At 55.5% G+C, this 19,325-nt stretch overlaps 1 protein-coding gene across 1 annotated transcript; it reads left to right on the top strand.

The window, feature by feature from the left end:
- The first annotated feature begins 903 nt into the window (after positions 1–903).
- On the top strand, positions 904–18,610 carry Rtn4rl2 (reticulon 4 receptor like 2). Its single transcript, XM_048360173.1, has 3 exons — positions 904–1,243; positions 7,927–8,408; positions 17,154–18,610. Exons 1-3 carry the CDS (start codon positions 1,213–1,215, stop codon positions 17,937–17,939), a joined length of 1,299 nt encoding a protein of 432 aa, XP_048216130.1. The 5' UTR covers positions 904–1,212; the 3' UTR covers positions 17,940–18,610.
- Positions 18,611–19,325: the final 715 nt, after the last annotated feature.

Consider the following 19,325-nt stretch of genomic DNA (forward strand, 5'->3'; position numbering starts at 1 on the left):
CCTTCCTCCCCCCCCCCAAACCAGAACCCACCCTTCCGTACGAAGGGGCAGAAGTTCCAGCCAAACCTCCTCCCCATCTTGGGGTCCTCTCCCGCCCTCTGTGGCCACTCATCCACGCGCACACATGGGCACGCGTGCCCAGGTTTGCACCCGCTTGTCAATGTTCCAGGACACACACACACACACACACACACACACACACACACACACACCCCGCACCTCATGCTTAATACCCTCGCCGCCCATCCCAAGCTGGTGCGTAATTGTGCAGAGCTCCTGGGGTGACCCCCAGCAGTTCACCAGTGCGCACACTCACGGACACCTCCCCCCACCCCGCTTTCCTGGACCGGCACTCGGAGTCACACCTGCACAAGCGCGTGCGCTCCTGTGTCCTTGATCTCGGCTCACACGAACTCTTGTGTGATGTGCCATTCTTAGAGTCGTGGCCTCGGCTGGGGTGGGGGTGGGGGTCTGGGAAGTGAAGGGGAAGTAGGATCTTGGGGTTCTCCTAGAGGAAGAGAAACGACTGTGAAAGGACCCCAAGGGGGACTGGCGGTGGGGGCGGCGGGGAAATGACCCCGGAGACTGTTTCCTCTGGAAAGTTGTGAGGGGGGTCATCAGACTAGTTCATGGGGTTCCCTAACACCTCCGCGCCCTACAACCTTGGGGTTTCTCTAGAAACCTGGAGCCCCAAAGGCAATGGAACACAGCCTTCCTGCTGGCCCAGGTTGGCAGGTCACCGGGCGGGAGTGAGCTAGACAACCGCTCCCTCCGCCTAGTGGCCAGCGAAGGGTTAAGTCGCCGGGCTGGGAAGCGAGGGCGGAGCCAGGGAGTGCGGGAAGGGAGGGGGGGGAGCACTTCCTCGCTGTCCCCACTCTCCCTCGGCGAGCCGCCGGGGCGCACGGACCGACTGACCGACTCCCTGCGGGCAGCGCTGCGGCGGGGGCGCGGACGCTGGGCGTCCGGGGCCAGCCCCGGCCCTCCCCATCCCGTTGCGCCCCACCCCGTCCCGTCGGGGCCGATGGCTCCACCCGAAGCTCGCAACCCGGGGGGCGCAGGGTAGAGCCCCCTCGGCCAGGCTACGCAACCCCGGGGACTCCCGGGCCCTCCCGGAGTCCCCCGCGGAGTCCCCGCCGTCCGTCCGGCGGGCTAAGGGAGCGAGTGGGAGCGCCCTCCCCCCGCCGCCCCTTCCCCAGCTCGCGTCGAGACAAGATGCTGCCCGGGCTCAGGCGCCTGCTGCAAGGTAGGGACCCCGGCCGGCGGGAGATCGGGGGGAGGGGGTGGAGTGGGGGGGGTGTCCTGGAAAAGGGGGGCAGGGCGCCCCTCTCCCGGGGTGCGAGGGTGGGGCGGGCGAGGGGGTGGGGCGGCTTGGGGCCGCGCCTCCGCGCCTGGGGCTGCCCGCGGGAGGTGGGCGCCCGGGCTCCGAGCCTGCGGAAGTGTGGCTGGAGCTCATGACCGAGGGGACGGCTGGGGGGGGGGGGGTAAAAAGCTCAGATTCCGCTGTCCACTGCTCCGGGGGACAGCGAGGACTCGGGCCGGCTGGAGAAGCGCCGACTCAGCAACTCCCGGTGCCCGGTGTCTCAGCACTTTGCAGTCACCTGGGAGGACGGTCGGTGTGGGGAGGGGGCTGTCCAGGAAGGTAAGGGGGGGCACAGGGAACCCCTAATGGCCCTCCCTGGTAGGACAGCTGGAGGGGCTAGAAGGAGAGGCTCGTGCCAAGCAAAGATTGAGTGACAGACACGGGTGTGGGGCCAGAGATGGGAGGGTGGGATGGGGTTGCCTAGGGGGGTCCGTGGGAAAGGGGCGTAAGGAAAGCCACTCAAAAGATGGGGCAAGTGTACGGGGAAGTGGAGAAGAGGAGGGAGGCTGGGGGGAGGGGCGGGGGCCCCCCCGGAATAAAGGTTAGACGGAAGAGCTCCGTGGGGAATGGGATCCTGAGAGAGACCGAGGTAGGGGAAGGAAAGGAGCAAGAGGCGCCTGAACCTGAGCACAGGTGCCAAGAAAACTAGAGACCTCGAATGGGGCGGGGTGGGGGGGGGAGATAATGGGGAACCGTGGGGAGGAGGGGGAGGGACTGGAAACCGGAACAGAAAAGGGGAGAGAGAGGATGAGATATCTGAGACAGAGGATGGAAAGAGATGGGGTATCAGGAGCAGAAGGAGGTGGTGGTAGTGAGGTAGGGTTGAGCCGTCTACAGACGGAAAGGAGGGGGCTGGGGACGGGTCAGGATGTTAGTAGGAAGAGAAGAAAGAGAAAGGATGGGAGAAAGGGCCCAAGGGTGGGGGGGAGGGGGGTTGCCCAGGGCTGAGACAAAGAGGTTTCTGGTAACCACTTCCACGTGGGAAGCCCTCCATTTCCAAAGCGCCTGCCTGTCACATCGCTCCACTCGGGGAGTGGCTGTTGTGCCCGCGGGGGGCTGAGCTCAGGGCCCGGAGGAGAGTTGTGAAGGAAGTGGGGGGGGGGACTTTCCAGGAGGGGTGGTAATTCTCCTAGGGTGGGCACCCGGTGGCTGCTCAGGGCTGCCATTTATATCTCCCAGCCCTGTCTCCTCCTCAGACGTGGTCCTCTTCGTGGTATTTGGATCCTTCTGCCCCACGGTAGCTGCTTATTTTGGGGTGTTACATTCTGATAGTGAGAAGCTGTTGGTAGCAGCTTTTAAACCTTCAGTAGTCCTCTGGGGGGCCATAGCACCCCTGGGGGACCCCAGGTCCCCCATGTGGTTTACATCTCCACCACCCCCATCTTACTCCCCATCTCCCACCCCCTCGGCCCCCACCCCTTCAGCATCTGCCCTGCAAGCCCTTCCCTGGAGCCACCACCCAGGAGGTGTGTGGCTGCTGCTTCTTCCTGGGACCCTAGGTTTGTCCTTCAAGAGCTTCCTTTCCTAGGACCTCTCTGTCCCCTACATGAGCAACCTGCGCCTGGCCTGCAGCTGTTCCGTGTCCTGTTACCTTAAGATCTTCCCCTGAGGCCTCTGGTCTAAGGAGAGTGTTGTCTGGCTACTGCAAGGCTGAGAGCCCAGAGTCCTTGACTATAGTCCCTCTGTGAATGGATACTATCCGACTGTAAGGACCTCAGCCTTCTGGGATCAATACCATATTCTAGCCTCGCTCTACTCTCTCCCCTGGGCAGTTCCGGCCACATCGCTGGACACTGGTGTTCCTTCCCCCTTCCTCCTCCTCCTCCTCCTCCCCCTCCTCCACCTTCTCTTTCTCCTCTTCCTCTTCTACCTCCTCCTCCTCCTCCTCCTTCTTCTTCTACTTCTTCCTTTTCTTCTTTCTTCTTTCCACTTTCTTCTTCTTCGCCAGTCCTGGGCCCTGAACACACTGGGCCTAGGCACTGTCTCTGAGCTTTTTCACTCACAACTAGCACGCTACCACTTGAGCCACCACTCCACTGTGAGCTAGGAGTCTCATAGACTTTGCTGATTGGGCCCCGCCCCCATCCTCAGATCTCAGCCGCCTAAGTAGCAAGGATTACAGGTGTGAGTCACCAGCGCCATGCTTGCTCTTCTCTTCTCAACTCACAAATGTGCCATACCCTAGAACAGCCACAGTCGACAGCCCTGGAGAGGAAAGAGGCAGAGAAGGATGCTTGGGTATCTTCCATGCAGTGACCCTACACACACAGCCAGCACTGTGATTGTGACTGTCTTGTGATTGACCCAGGGTACAGGGTCTTTGGTGGTTCCTGAGGTTGAGGGAAAGGTTGGAGGGTCTCGTATGACATGGGCTTGCCACCTGTGGCCCGATCTGGGGGGCACCTTGTCCTTGCTGCACGAGCTGAGGCTGCTGGTCTCATGGCCAGAACCTTGCTCCTTTACTCTGTCACCGAGTCTGTTGAGCTACTGGGGTGCTGAGGGCATTGAGACAGGTATTTTCTGGATGAAGAATTTTATGTGAAAAAAAAATATATGCCTGGCATACAGTAGGTGCTTGAGATCTGTCACTTTCCTGCCTTCTGCTATCCTGAAACTCGGGGCTCACCTGCTGGTTTTGGAGGGCCCAGTGAATGAGCAGAGGGAGCTGCCAGAAAGGGCTTCCCTCTCCACTCTGCCTGGAAAGCAATGGAGGGAAGGAAGGCTTCTGAGAAAGGCACTCGCTCACTCAGAAAACTCCCTCTGCTCGCTGGCCCTCAGCCGTGTTCCCTGTGGCACGAAGACATTGCTCTAGATGACCAGAGGTCAGCGTCCCCCACTCCAGCGCTGACACTCGGTCATCGCATCCAGGCCCCTGCTGGGGATGCACGGAGCCTGGGCCCCGGAGAGGAGCTGGGGGGGGGGGGGATACACGGGGCCTGAGAGGAAGTGGTGGCTGAGAAGAGGCAGGGGGTGGAGGAAGGAAAGGAAAAGGGCACCCCCTGGGTGGAAAGGGGGGGGATACCAAGCACAGAAAAAGAAAAAGGCGTTCTTCCAGCCCCCCCCCGCCAGGCTCGCTTCTGCCTGAGTGCCCACTCCAGCCCAGCCCGGGGGCAGAGCAGCCCAGAGCCCCCCGCCCCCCTTCCTACGGGCCTCCAGTGAGAGCCGCAGCCTGAATTATGGATGAGGCTCCTTGGGTTACAGCTGCTTTGCACGGCAGTGAGGGCCAGAAATGGCAACAGAGTCACTGTTACGCAGCTGTCATGGAGGGCCTCCCCCACCCGGGTCAGGGTCCCCCCCTCAAAGAGCGGACAGGGAGTACCGTAGAGGCTGGGGGAGACAGGGGGGCAATGAGGAGGAGATGGTGTAGGGTTGGAGGAGAGGATGGTTCAGTGTGAGCAAGTGCAGAGCCAGGCAGTCCAGGGCAAGAAAGATGATGGAGAGTGGGGGGAGGGGGACGAGTGGGGGGGGAGGTTTGCCTGCCACCACAGAGCGGCGGGGGGGGGGGCTCAAGCTAGAGCAGACCCTGATGTTCCCAAAGGAGCACCCTCCCCAACTGCTACCCGGTGTCTGTCTTGGAGTAGCAGACCACGCTGGCGGTTAGGGGAGGAGCCCCGCCCAGTTCCCCAGGGGGCTGGCCATCCTCAAAGCCAGTGGATTAGGAGCGGAATACAAGACATCCAAGAAGGACTTTGCATCCTTGGGTGTCAAGTCCTTGGAGAGGCAGAGCTCAAAGGGTGATTGACAGGAAGGGAAGTTCCCTGGCTGGCTATCAGGAGAGTCTTTTTGTTTTTCCTTATCCTGTACTACTTTGCTGTGTGACCTTGGGTAAGTTGCTTGTCTCTCTGGGCCCCAATGGCTACCTCCATCCACACAACAGACGCTGGAACGCCGTGAACTTACAGGACTTTGGGCAGTTTTGAAATCTCCCATTGTAAGCCCAAACTTCAGCAGTCAGGAAATCCATTGAGGGTGCCCCCCACTCCCGTTGTACTTCCACACCCCACTTCTGCCTGGTTCAGTTCAAGGGGTGAGAGACCAGATCTTCCACTCCTTTCTTCCCCACCCCTTACCCCCACCCTGCACGTGGTTCTGAAAGAAAGAGTCGGAGGAGAAAGTAATCGTGAAACGCCGCCCCGGGGGAGGGGGTGAGAAGGGCCGAGAAACGCAGAGGCGGTGTGAACGAATAGAACAGCCGTGCTGTGTCACCCAGTATTACATCACACCCAGCCTACACGCGTACGCACGGGGCCCTCACACACACACACACACACACACACACGCACGTACACAGAGCACACAGCTCATACATACCACGCAGCACAATGCCCAGCAGGAAGGACCAGGCAGGGGCCTTCACCTTGGGGCTTAGGCTGACCCTGGGCCGTTCAGGGGAGCCGGGAGTGGGTGCATTCGTGATGCCAGCACCACTTGGTGTTGTGGGCACACACCTGGTTGCTCAGTGCCTCCTGTAGTAAGCACCTGGTTCACACTGTCACCCCAAATTGCACATGCAGGCACACATTTTCTCTCTCACACACACACACACTCGCAGCAGCCTCCTGAGTGTGAGACATCACACACAAAAACATCTTGCAGACCTGCAGGTCTGGCACCCCCAGTCACCCACCCTGGACCATCCCCAGAGTCTCCATCACAGGCCTCCCTTCCTCCGCCTTCAGAAGCCTAGTGCATTGCTAGAGGCGGCAGGAGAGGGGTGGTGATGCACCCATAGAGAATGCCTGCCTAACTCTAGGGATGTGGGCTAAGAAAACCCCTGAAGCCTTCTGTGTAATCCTGAGAGACACGGATGTCAACCTAATTTCAGCCAGAACTTTCAGAAGCTATAAGGAGAGCAAAAGGCCTGGGATAGGAATGTAGGGTTGGCACCGTGCTCCTTAGCATGGAAGCACAAGCATCCATGCTATGTGCTTTAGCCCTCTATCCCAGGCCTCCCTGCGCCTGCCTCTCCATCCAGTCATAAGTAGGATGGACCAGCACACCATAGCTCAGGTCTGTCATCCTAGCTGCTCAGGTGGCTGAGATACGAGGATCATAGTTCAAAGCCAGCCCAGGCAGGAGAGTCTATGAGACTCTTAGATCCAATGAAACCACCAAAAAAGAGAGAAGTAGCAGTGTAGCTCAACTGGTAGGGTGCCAACCTTGAGTGTAAAAGCTAAGAGAGAGTATTCAGGCCCTAAGTTCAAGTTCCAGGACTGGCACCAAAAAAAAAAAGGAGAAGGAGAGGTAAAGGAAGAAGGGGAAGAAGTAGAGAAAAAGGAGGAGGAGGGAAAAGAAAAAGGAGAGGAGGAGGCAGGAGGAGGAGGGACCATACCCAGTGTTCACAGATTACTTTAGGGGGAAAAAAACACAACAAAACCATAAGCTGGCTCTGAATGAGGAGAGCTTGGCCAAATACAGTGATGATCGCAAGCAACCCCAACAATCCTGACTTGTTGGAGTCTTGGCAGCCACATCCTCTCCAGAGCCCCAGCTGTCCTGTTGCCTGTGAGGCCCACTGCCCACTGCTCCCCTAGGTCGCTCCAGAGTTCCAGGCTCCAGTTCTCCTGGGTTGAAAACTTCTCTCCCCCCCGCCCCCGACTCCAAGGCTGTCTCCTGGGCCCTTGGAGCCCTTTCCATAGAGGCCTTAGATTCACAAGTCCCAAGTTAGTTCCACTCATTCTCGAGTGGGTTGGTTCTGCCTCGCTGAGGACATTTGGTGATGTCTGGAGACATTTTGGTTGTCACAAGTGGGGGCAGGGTGCTGCTGGGGCCCACTGGAAAGCCAGCTGAGGTGGAGGAGGACATCCCCCACCTCTCCCCACCCCTCTGTCAAGACCGAGGATGGAAACCCTCACCATTCAGCTTTTGACATTGATCTCTAGACAAGGTCAAACTCGCCACAGTACCAACAGGAATAACAAAATGGTCATTGAAATGCCTTTAAAAACCATCACACCACTAGAACCCCTCTGTATATCACCTTTAAAATAACAATAACATTCTTTTTAATATCCTAGTGCTTTCTATACCATCCTCTGGCTTACTGTTACAGTTACTGCTGCTGGTTGTTTTATTTTTAATAGACTTCAAAAAGGAGGTTTGCACCGGACACCAGTGGCTCACACACACCTGTTATCCTAGCTACTCAGGAGGTTGAGATGGGACAATCACAGTCTGAAGTCACTCCAGGCAGGAAAGTTCATGAGTCCACGAGGCTCTTATCTCCAGCGAACCAGCACAAAGCCAGGAGCTGGAGGTGTGGCTCAAGTGTAGAACACCAACTTTAAGCAAAGAAGCTAGGCAAGGGTGCAAGGCCCTGAGTTCAAGCCCCAGTACTGGCATGCATTACATACAGAGAGAGACAGAGAGAGAGAGACAGAGAGAGAAAGAGACAGAGAGATTTGCAAACCTCCAAGCCATCTAGAGAACAAAGATGTGTCCAGACCTAATAAGACTCAGGCTGCACCCCCTCTGTGTGTGCCCCTGGTATCTTGGTACCAGGACACCAGGCCCTCGCAGGTAGCCCCTGCAGGGCACCTACAGCCTTCACCTTACTCTCCCGACAGGTCCTGCCTCGGCTTGCCTGCTGGTGCTGCTCCTGGCGCTGCGCCCCGCGGCCCCCAGCTGCCCCATGCTCTGCACCTGCTACTCCTCCCCGCCCACCGTGAGCTGCCAGGCGAATAACTTCTCCTCCGTGCCGCTGTCCTTGCCACCCAGCACTCAGCGTCTCTTCTTACAGAACAACCTCATCCGCACACTACGGCCAGGCACCTTCGGACCCAACCTGCTCACCCTGTGGCTCTTCTCCAACAACCTCTCCACCATCTATCCGGGCACTTTCCGCCACCTGCAGGCCCTGGAGGAGCTGGACCTTGGTGACAACCGGCACCTGCGCTCCCTGGAGCCCGACACCTTCCAGGGCCTGGACCGGCTACAGTCATTGCACCTGTACCGCTGCCAGCTCAGCAGCCTGCCCGGCAACATCTTCCGAGGCCTGGTCAGCCTGCAGTACCTCTACCTCCAGGAGAACAGCCTGCTCCACCTTCAGGTGAGCCACTCCACCCCACCCTCCCCCCAGGCCTTGCTGGTCCCCTCTCTCTACTCCCCCCTCAGCCTCCCACCACCTTTCCTCTTCAGCATCTCCATTTCCTTGTCCCCTTTCTTTTCTTTTCTTCTTGCCAGCCTTGAGGCTTGAACTCAGGGCCTAGGAGCTGTCTCTGACCCTCTTTGTGCTCAAGACTAGAGCTCTACCATTGGGGCCACAGCACTACTTCTGGCATTTTCTGAGTAGTTTTTTTTGGAGATAAGAATCTCAGGAACTTTCCTGCTCAGGCCGGCTGTGAACCATGATCCTCAGATCTCAGCCTCCTAAGTAAATAGCATTACAGGTGTGAGCCACCAGTGCCTTGGATTCCTGCCCCCTTTCTTAAGAGTCTCCCCCTCTCACATTCTCCAGTCTTCATTTTGTCCATCCCAGTTTGGGTCTCTCTATCTCTCTCTTTCCCCGTCTATCCTTTCCTATCCTTCTCTGTCTCTGTCTTTCTCTCTTAACTAAAACCCCATCTGCCTGTCTATCCTTTCCTATCCTCCTCTGTCTCTCTTTCCTCAACCCCCACATCTGCCTCTGTCTATCCTTTCCTATCTCTGCCTAACTTGCCTCCCCCATCTGTCTCCCTCTGCCTCTTCTGTCTGTCTCTCTTCACACACCCACTCTGCACACTCCCCCATGTCTGCCTCTGTGGTGTGTGTGTGTGTGTGTGTGTGTGTGTGTCTTTTTGTGATCTCTTCCCTGCCTTCCACAGACTCCACCTTTCCCCAGCACCCCAGACCAGTGGCCTTTACAGATGATCTCCCCCTCCAACCCCAAATCTTCCCACTTCACAGGCAAACAGGGCAAGAAGGATCTCCTTAAACCTTCTACCCTCTCCAGCCCCTGGGTCATGGGATAAGGGAAAGCACTGCCCTTTCTACATTCCAGTTCTCCAACTCTGTCTGTCAGCTCAGTGCAAAGAGAAAGAAAATCAAAAAAAAAAAAAAAAGAGAGAGCAAAAACACTGTTACTTAGCTGGAAAATGGATCTCCTGGAAAGAAAGAAAAAAAAAAGGAATAACAGTAATTGTTATTTATTGTTATTATTATTGATCTAATTATTGTTTATTATTGTTGTTATACTGACTGTCTGACAGTCAAAGCCTCCCATTCCATTTCCCCAGGAAGCAATAACACACCCTGCAAACCACCCAAGGAGAAAATCTCTCCTGGTTGCGCAACCACCAGCTGTGGAAGGGGAATGAAGCGATTCCAGCCTTCCTTCTCCCCCACCCCACGGAGACTTGGAGGGCGCTGCCTCCTCCTGCTCCTCACCCCAGCTAAGCCTAATGGAACTAATCTATTAGCTGGAAAATCAGGTCTGGTTTGATGATGTATCTGCTAAGAGCCAAAGTGATCACTTAACACACTTTGTGAGCACCTAGGTGGTGCTTAGTTGGCAATCTAGCAGCCGACAAGACACTCTACAGAGACTAAGTTATTCATTTACTTATTTATTGGTGCTCTACTATTTGAACCCACCTCCACATCTGGCTTTTTTTTTTTCTGGTTCATTGGAGATAAGCATTGCACAGACTTTTTGAGGCCTGGGCCGGCTTTGAACTTTGATCCTGAGATGTCAACGTCCTGAGTAGCTAGGATTACAGGCACGAGCCACCAGCGCCCTGCACTGCTTGAGACTGGAATCTATTGGACAAGGAAAGGCAGTGAAATGCCTAGTGTACTGGAACAATATGTCATGTGTTGTCATTGCATGAAAAATGGCAGTGACCACTGCAGCCGGTAGCATCTCATGGGAATGTGCTGGGTCAGACAATGTGCAGAGCTCGTTCAGGTACCCACCCCATCATTTCCAAGTGGGGGTGCCGTTTTATTTAACCCAAGCCTCAATTTCCTCATCTGTAAAATGGGAACTCCTCAGGATTGTATAGCCTTTGATGCATGAATAATTTGTGAAGCACTTAGAATAGCGCTTGGCATATGGTCCGCATTGTATAAATGCTTGTTAAAATACTATCTGAAAGAGAAAAGGAAGTGAGACTTATTTAACATCAGTCTCAAGTGCAGTGCCCCAACTTGAACCTCATCCCGGAGATTTAGGTCAAGTTCAAGGATTATATGGAGGCCGTGGGAAGGTTCCAGAAGGGCACCTTCCCTTTCTTTTCTTTCCAAACTGGCCTGGAACCACAGGGTCACCAAAGCACAGTCAGCCCCTCATGTCACTCCCTAAGGGAGTTCCCTCTCCCCCACTCCTCCCCTCCCCTGTCATTATTAAGAATGGAGAGCCCAGAAGTCCTGAACTATTGTGCCGTGTAACTGCCAAGAGGCTGGTGGCTAGAACAAATAGGGCTAGCAGGGACATGGGACTGGAAAGGTCTGAGGCCACGGAATTGGGGGTTGGCGGATGCTGGCTCTGACCTGCCTAGTCTCACCACACTTCATGGGGGATGGTAGGTACCTCCCCCAAAAGCACAGTTGAATGAGCTGGTTTCTGACAGCACCATCTTTGGAATCTACCAGACCTAGATTCACACCGTGGTTCCTTTATGGCTTCCGACACATTCCTGTCTCCATCTCCATGCCCTCACTTCTGAGAGGGCCGTTGTGACAGTATTTACTTATAGTTCTCTAAAAGATGGACATGTATTTCACACAAGACCACAAGCCAAGATGGTGGGCACTGCCATTGTGGCTATAGGTTAAGCTCCTCTCATCTGGAATACTGGGGAGATCAGAAGTGTTTCATATTTCACAGTTTTTTGGATGTTGGGAGTATTTGCACGTATTTGTTTGTATTTGCATATACGCATGTGCAAATATGTTGAGGGAAATCACTATGTGTGTGTGCTTGTATGTGTTTGTAGTGAGATATTTTGGGAGTAGGAACCCCAAGTGTAAATACAAAATTCATTTATGTTTCATATACACCTGTACACATAGCCTGTAGGTTTGTTTTTTTAAGTGGATCTTTTTTTTTCTTTTTTTTTTTTGGGGGGGGGTGGCCAGTCCTGGGGCTTGGACTCAGGGCCTGAGCACTGTCCCTGGCTTCTTTTTGCTCAAGGCTAGCACTCTGCCGCTTGAGCCACAACGCCACTTCTGGCCATTTTCTGTATATGTGGTGCTGGGGAATTGAACCCAGGGCCTCATGTATACGAGGCAAGCGCTCTTGCCACTAGGCCATATCCCCAGCCCCAGCCTGTAGGTTTTAATAATTTTGTGTCTGAAACAAAAGTTTCATGGTGTGAGATTCTTCACTTGTGACATCACACTCATGCTGGAAATATTTTAAAGCCAGGAGCTAGTAGCTCACACTTGCAATCCTAGACATTCAGGAGGTTGAGATCTAAGGATCACAGTTTGGAGCCAGCCTGAGCAGGAAAGTCCATGAGCCTCATCTCCAATTAACCATCAAAAAGCCAGAAGTGGAGCTGTGGCTCAAGTGGTAGAGTGCCAGCTGTAAGCAGAAAAACCAAACAGACAGTGCCCAGAGATATCTTGGGCCTGAGTTCAAGCCCCAGTATGGGCATACACCCCCCCCCCCCCAAAAATCGGATATTGGAGCATTTTTCATTTCAGACTTTTTTGTGTGTGGTTTGCTTTTGTCAGTTTGAACTCAAGGCCTTGTACTTGCTCAGGTGCTCTCTACTCACAAACCATGCCTCCTAGCCCTGGTTTCAGATTTTCTGGTTAGGGATGTTCAATCTGTATTCTTATTCCTAATATTGCCACTGGTATGAGAATTATTACTATCCCTGAGGTCCTGATTTAACTTCAAGCAAGCTGCTTCTCCTCTCTGAACCTCAGTTTCCATAAAGAGTGGCTGGGAGGAGGGAGGGAGGGAGGAAGGAGTGGACCGCATAGAGCTCAGTGCTTCAGAAACCACGTTCTCATGAACTGGTCATCCATCTGCTCATGGGCGCATGAATGATAAGATCTGGGGTCAGCAAAGGTCCAGGCTGAAGGGGCCACCGGTGAACAGCGGAATCTGATGAAATGGGAAGCACTTGTCTGTACACCTCTGGCATGGGTGGCCCAGAGCATCATGGGAAGGAAGCATCTTCACACCCAGGCCCTTTATAGAGGAGGAAAGAGACAGCCTCCGCCTGTGAACTGCCTGGCGGAACTAGGCTGGGAGACGCCACAGGCAGGTGAAGAAACGTGGGCTGCGGTGAGACCCACAAGGTGTGTAGGTGTGACCCAAGATGGAGCTAGGCCTGCCCTGCGAGGCTTCACAAGGGGTATGGCAGGAAGAAATGGACAGGGGACGGGGGTGGAGGTGCTCATGGACTGTGTGCTGGTTTTCAGGCACAGTGCCAGGCAAGTTCATTCACTAACAGATACTTACTGAGCACCTAACTTCATGCCAGACTGTGCAGGGTGCCAGGGATTGGGCGTGGGGGTGGGGTTTAAAGGAAACAGTATTCTGGTCTGTGGAGCCAATTTCCTGCTGGAGAGGAAGCAGATGAGAAGGATGCTCATTCTTTCTTTTAGTTATCACAGTGGCCTGGGTACTGGTTAGGAGCAAACGTTGATGCTCAAGCAGATCTGAGTGTGAATCCGAGCCTCACCTCCCATTTGCTGTGTGGCTTTAGGAAAGTGACTTGACTAACTTGAGCCTCCATGGACTCATCTATGAAATGGAGACCATGTCCCTCAGGGTAGACTAGGATGTTGTGATTAAAGGAGGTGTTGCTTAAAAGGGGGCTTCACCCACAGCAAATGGTAGCAACAAAGTTAAGTCACCAGCTTTTTAGTAAGGGATGCTGGTCTGTCTGGCTCCAGAGCTTAGCTGTTCAGAGCCCCATCTCTGGAGTTTCCTTCTACATTAGCTGTTGGGCTCTAGGCAAGTCTCCTCCTCTCTGAGCCCTCCTCCCCCTCCTAGTCTTGAAAATGGCGGTGATCATACATCCGCCTTACGGGGTTGGTGACTAACTCTGTGCGACACAGGGCTTGGCACATGGTGAGAACCCTAAGTAAGTCATCGGCCTGACGCTAATGGTGATGACAGTGCCACCAGCCATGGACCGGTGAGCCCCATGAGCGGGGGATGCCTGGGACAGGAGGGTACGCCCGCCAAACAGCTTTGCTGAATGAGTGAGCTACATTCTAGGGCTCACAGACTCATAAATAGCAGATGCAGCATGAGGGCGGGGGGGGGGGGAGACCTTAAAGATCAATTACTCGGGGTTACTTGTCTCACAGATGAAAACACTGAGGCCCAGACAGGTGCCTGGAGCTGCCCAAGGTCACACAGCCTGGCAGCTGATTTGATGAGTGCCAGGGCCAGGAGCTCGAAGGTTGGAGAGAGGGAGGCAAGGTTGAGAACAGGATGCTGTCCAGGGAAGGGCAGGGGGAGGGCGGTGGGGAGGGATGGCTGTATTAAGATTCCAAATGGATGCAGAAAGCTGTGAACCAGCCAGGCAGGAGGCGAGGGAGCTGCGGTTTTTGAAATGGAAGAGGATGGCTTTAGCAGCCCGCTCTGTCCAGGGGGAGGGGCCCATAGAGAGAGGTGGAGGGGGAGGGCCGGGGCTGTGAAAGTCAAGAGCTTATTAATGCACAGAGAGGAAGGACCGGATTTGAGAGTAGCTGAGGAAGTGGTGATGGGATTTGGCAACAGCTTGGATAGGGGGAAGGGGGCAGGCAGGGAGAACGGACCCCAAGCCCAAAGCTCTGGGAAGGGTGGAGAAGGACTTTTTGCGGAGAAACAAAAAGGAGGCTGGAATCAGAAAGATTCAAGGCTGTGGATCAGAGGCACCTGCGTTGCCTTAAGTCTTGTGAACCTCCCTTTCCTAACTTCCTTGAGGATGGGGTGACGATCCTCATCCTCCTTTGCTGGTCTTCTGAACGGTCAGCTCAGACGCGTCTTACCCTTATTGACAATGCATTAATAAAAATTAAAAAAAGGAGCCCTAAGTAGGTGTTTGAATGAAAGGATAAGTCCATACTTGGTGAGCCTGGTAGAAGAGGGCATGGATGGGACCAGGCCAAGATGTGCCAGGCTGAGCCTAGGGGAGATGCCCAGCGGGGGAGGGATAGAAGGAAGCGGGAAGCCCCGAGCTGGGATTGGGGCGGTGGCATTGGGGGTGGGGAACGCTGGTGTCAGAGGCAGTGAGAAGGGGTGAGGGGGATGGATCTCAATGTGGCCAAGAGGAGGGCTCTTGGCAGGCTCAGTTCCTGTAGCAGAGAGGGCGGAAGGCAGATGGGAGGGGGCGAGAACACGCAGGAGCACAGGAAGGTGGAGGCTGTGGGTGTGGGCTGGGAGTCAACGCCCTCCCCTCCCCCCACCCCAGGCCTTGGGGATCCTGGGGAGGCAGGAGTGAAGGATACCCACCGCCAGGGAGCAGGAGGGAGGCCAGCAGGCACGAGCGGGTCCCTGAGAACCAGCCGTCCTGGGACCTACAGACAGCAGCCATGTGCGAAGGAGAGGACATCCAGGCAGTGCAGTCAGGCGACCCGGGTTCTGGCTGCTCCTCTGGCAAGTCCTTCCTCTCTCTGGACCTCACTGTACTATTCTGCAAAAAGTGGGCTGAGCTAGTGAATCCCAAAGGACTAGCTTGTGGAGTCAGCTGGTTGTCAGATTTCCCTGATGTGTAGAGGCCACCCTCACCCTCACCCATCACTGCATGTCACACACACACACACACACACACACAAACACACACGTGTTAATGTTGAAGCATAATCCCAAGGTTTTCCTGGCACTCACATGACTCCCTCATGCAGGGCAGGTGAGAACAAGTCTCCTAAGGGACATCAGACAACTCAGCTGCTGAATGTGTCCCTGCTGAAGCCAGTGCCCTGACCCAACCCAGTAGCTCCCCAAGGGAGCTCCTCTTTCCTTCAAGGAAAAAAAAAAAAAAAGGATGGGACCGGATTCTAACTGAATCCCTAAGGTCGTGATGCCCACTAGTAACTGATGGCAGACTATTCTGCCAGGCATGTCGCCTCCAGAGCACTCGAGTATCTGAACCTTCTGAGTGTTGTGTTTGTTATTTTTCCCCCTGTTGCACATATTAAGGAAACTGAGATTCAATAAGGTTAAAGAACTTCCCTAGAACTAAGGGAGTAAGTGCAAGCTGGATCCTGAGGCCCTAAGCCTGTGGGCTTTGGATCAAATCCCCATAGTGCAGGCACTGTGCCCAGACTGCGCTCATGAACTCCATGTGAACTGTCTTCTTCAATCTTCAGAACAGGCCCTTGAGGTAGCTACACTCACCTCCCAATGAGAACACAGGCTTGGACGGAGGACTGACTTGGCCAAGTTAACAAGGATGGCTAACTCACCCAATGCCTCCCACACACGGACTTCCTTCCAAACACCTCACTACATGGTTCTTTATTTGATCTCTGTATTTTAGATGAGGAAATGTGCAGAGACACAGTGATTTGTCCAAGTGACACAGTCAGTGAAGTCAGGATCTGAAATCAGGAAGTTTGGCACCACAGCCTGCATGCTTATCCAGTTCAGGTTCACTTTATTGTCATCATCATATTTAACTAATTGTACTAAGGGGTTTTAATTCAACATGTCAGTTTATGAGTACAATGCATCGTGTGAATGTGAATGTGTGTGTGTGCTGGTCCTGGGGCTTGAACTCAAGGTCTAGGCGCTGTCCCTGAGCTTTTTTTCTTGCTCAAGGCTAGAACTCTACCACTTGAGCCACAGCCTTTTTTTTTTTTTTTTTTTTTGTAGTAAATTGGGAAGAAGAGTCTTACAGACTGTCCTGCCCTAGCTGGCTTTGAACTTCAATCCTCAGATCTCAAACTCCTGAGTAGCTAGGATTCTAGACGTGAGCCACCAACACCATAGCTAGTATGCTTCTTGATCAATGTCACCTTCCACTGTTCTCCTCCATCTCTCCCAACTCCACCTGCCTCCTCACATTACCTGATTCCATTTTCACACGTGTACACTGAATATTAGGAGTGCATCCCTCACCGGCCTCCCAACTTACCTCCCCCATGGAAAAAACAAGTTCTGGCTTCTTGGTATCCATTTTATTATAGTGTAAGTTAGTTGCTCAAAGGAGTTATACCGTCGATCTTCCCTTGTACATATCATACTTTGGTTCATAAGTTTGTGTGTATCCATGCATCGTATCTTTTCATCTATGAAACCAGGGGTTCTCAAAGTGTGGCAGTGTGGCCCTCAGACCAACCCCAGGCCCATTACCTGGTAACTTGGAAAGACAGATTCTCCGACTGTTACCCCCAGAATCTGCCAGCTCAGGAAAACCCCAAGTTGGCGAGGTTCCAAGTTGGTTGTTTACTAGCTTGTTTTGGGTCAGTCCTTGGGCTTGAACTCTGAGCCTGGGCGCTGTCCCTGAGCTCTTCAGCTCAAGGCCAGCACTCTACCACTTTGAGCCACAGCGCCACTTCCGGTTTTCTGGTGGTTCATTGGAGACAAGAGTCTCTTGGACTTCCTTGCAGGGGCTGGCTTCGAACCACGATCCTCAGATCTCAATCTACAGAGTGGCTAGGATTACAGGCCGGGCTGGGTTTAGGGTTCTTAAAGATCCAGTCTTCTCCCTCCACCCTCCACTCCCAGCAAAAAGATTAGAAAGAAGGCAGAACTGGAATTCAAGTCTGAGTCCCAAGGTCCGCCTCTCTCTACCCGGCCAGTGTCCCGCCCCTCGCCGTCCCCACCCCTCTCTCCAACCCGGCCCAGGAGTGGGGACGCCCCCCCCCCCACTTGCACTCCAGTCCCTGCTCAGCAGCCCTGTCTTCTGTTCCCCCCACCCAGGATGACCTGTTCGCGGACCTGGCCAACCTGAGCCACCTCTTCCTCCACGGGAACCGCCTGCGGCTGCTCACCGAGCACGTGTTCCGCGGCCTGGGCAGCCTGGACCGGCTGCTGCTGCACGGGAACCGGCTGCAGGGCGTGCACCGCGCGGCCTTCCGCGGCCTCAGCCGCCTCACCATCCTCTACCTGTTCAACAACAGCCTGGCCTCGCTGCCGGGCGAGGCGCTGGCCGACCTCCCCAGCCTGGAGTTCCTGCGGCTCAACGCCAACCCCTGGGCCTGCGACTGCCGCGCGCGGCCGCTCTGGGCCTGGTTCCAGCGCGCGCGCGTGTCCAGCTCCGACGTGACCTGCGCCGCCCCGCCCGAGCGCCGGGGCCGCGACCTGCGCGCGCTCCGCGAAGCCGACTTCCAGGCCTGCCCGCCCGCCGCGCCCACCCGGCCCGGCGGCCGCGCGCGCGGCGGCGGCGGCAACGGCTCCTCCAACCACCTGTACGGAGTGGGCGGGGCCGAGGCGGGGGGCGGGGCCGAGCCCGGCGCGCCCCCCGCGCACCCCTCCACCCTCTACCGCGACCTGCCGGCCCCCGAGGACGCGCGGGGCCGCCAGGGCGGGGACGCGCCCACCGAGGACGACTACTGGGGGGGCTACGGGGGCGAGGACCGGCGCGGGGAGCAGACGTGCCCCGGGAACGCGTGCCAGGCGCCTGCGAACTCGCGCGGCCCGGCGCTCTGGGCGGGGCTCCGCACCCCTCTGCTCTGCCTCTTGCTCCTGGCGCCCCATCACCTCTGACCTGTGGCGACTCAAGAGGCCTCGGTTCAAGTCCTCCCACCACCACCACCACCACACCCCTTCTGTTCCCGCGGCGCCTCAGCTCTGCCCACCGCCCCCTGGCCTGCTGCCTTCCTTTCTTATTTTTGCCCTTCCTCCCCGTCCCCCTCCTCTCCGTCCTCCTCCTCCCCCTCCCCTTCCGGGGACCAGGCTGCATCCCCTGGCCTTTCCGATGTAAGGCAGTCCAGAGAGGGTGTGTGGTGGCTCGACCCTAGTCACCCTAACTCTGGCCATTAACTCCCCTCCCTCATCCCGAGCTGGGGGGGAGTGGGGCACCCCAGGCAGCCGTCCAGCGCCCCCCTCCCCATCTCCAGGACCCACAGTGGACTCAAAGGGGCTTTTATCTGCAGAGCATTTCCCACCAGCAGAGCCTTTGGAAGCTCCCCCTCCCCCCGAGGGGAGCCCCCAGCCACCCACCCACCTAGGACCCTCCCGGAAGGATGCTTCCAGCCAGGGGCCGGGCTGACCGTGGGCCTTGCTTATCCCGGTCCCCCCCTCTGCCTCCCGACACTGGAGGAATATTTTTTTTCTCCTAAAGTCTACTCGGGACATTTTTTTAGGGTGCCTGGAGAGAGAGCGAGAGAGAGCTTTCCTCTCCACCGCGGACCCTGTGTGGTGACGATCAAAAGTTGTTTGGGAAAAAAATTTATTAAAAAAATTCTATTATTTTATCTCCTGTTTAAAAATACATCTCTATATATTTTTGAACACAGGACCTGGAAAGTGAGATCGGTGAGGGTGTAACATGGAAAGGATTTCAGGAGTTGGAGGGTTAGGGGAAGAACGGACTATGTCAGAGCATGGAAGAGCCTCCTGCTGGCAGGAGGTGGTTACAGGAGCCCTGCGTGTGTGCAGTGACAAGAAGCCAGCGCCCAGGGAAGATTGGGGTGACCCCTGTGTCGTGGAGAAGTGAAGTCTGACAGCCAAGGGTGTTTGCAGATGGCACCTCATCTCATTTGTTCAGGAGAAGCAGCCACAACCTAAGGTGTCCGGAGCCTGGGGGGGGGGGGGGTGTTCTGTGGAGGGTGTAGGACAGACGCCTGGCTGAAGGAGAGAGAACAGTGCCCTGCCAGGCACTGTAATGGAGACACTGTGAGCACAGCCAGGCCTTGGGCATATCTGGAGAAGTCGTTTCTTAGAGCAGAGCCCTTGGGCAATGCGCAGCCTGGCACCACTGCCACTGTAGACATCCAGTCTCCCTCCTTTAACTCCTGCGAGATACAGGCTAGGACAGCTGGGCCAGGGTAGAGAGAAAATTCTCCAGGCGTGAGGATGAGCTGAGGAACAAGAAGTTGGGGTGAGCCAAAGCGTCATCTTTCCCATGTCAGGGAAGAACCCAGGCTCCGA

The sequence above is a fragment of the Perognathus longimembris genome, chromosome 13 (assembly GCF_023159225.1).
Source record: "Perognathus longimembris pacificus isolate PPM17 chromosome 13, ASM2315922v1, whole genome shotgun sequence".
Classification (NCBI taxonomy): Eukaryota; Metazoa; Chordata; class Mammalia; order Rodentia; family Heteromyidae; genus Perognathus; species Perognathus longimembris.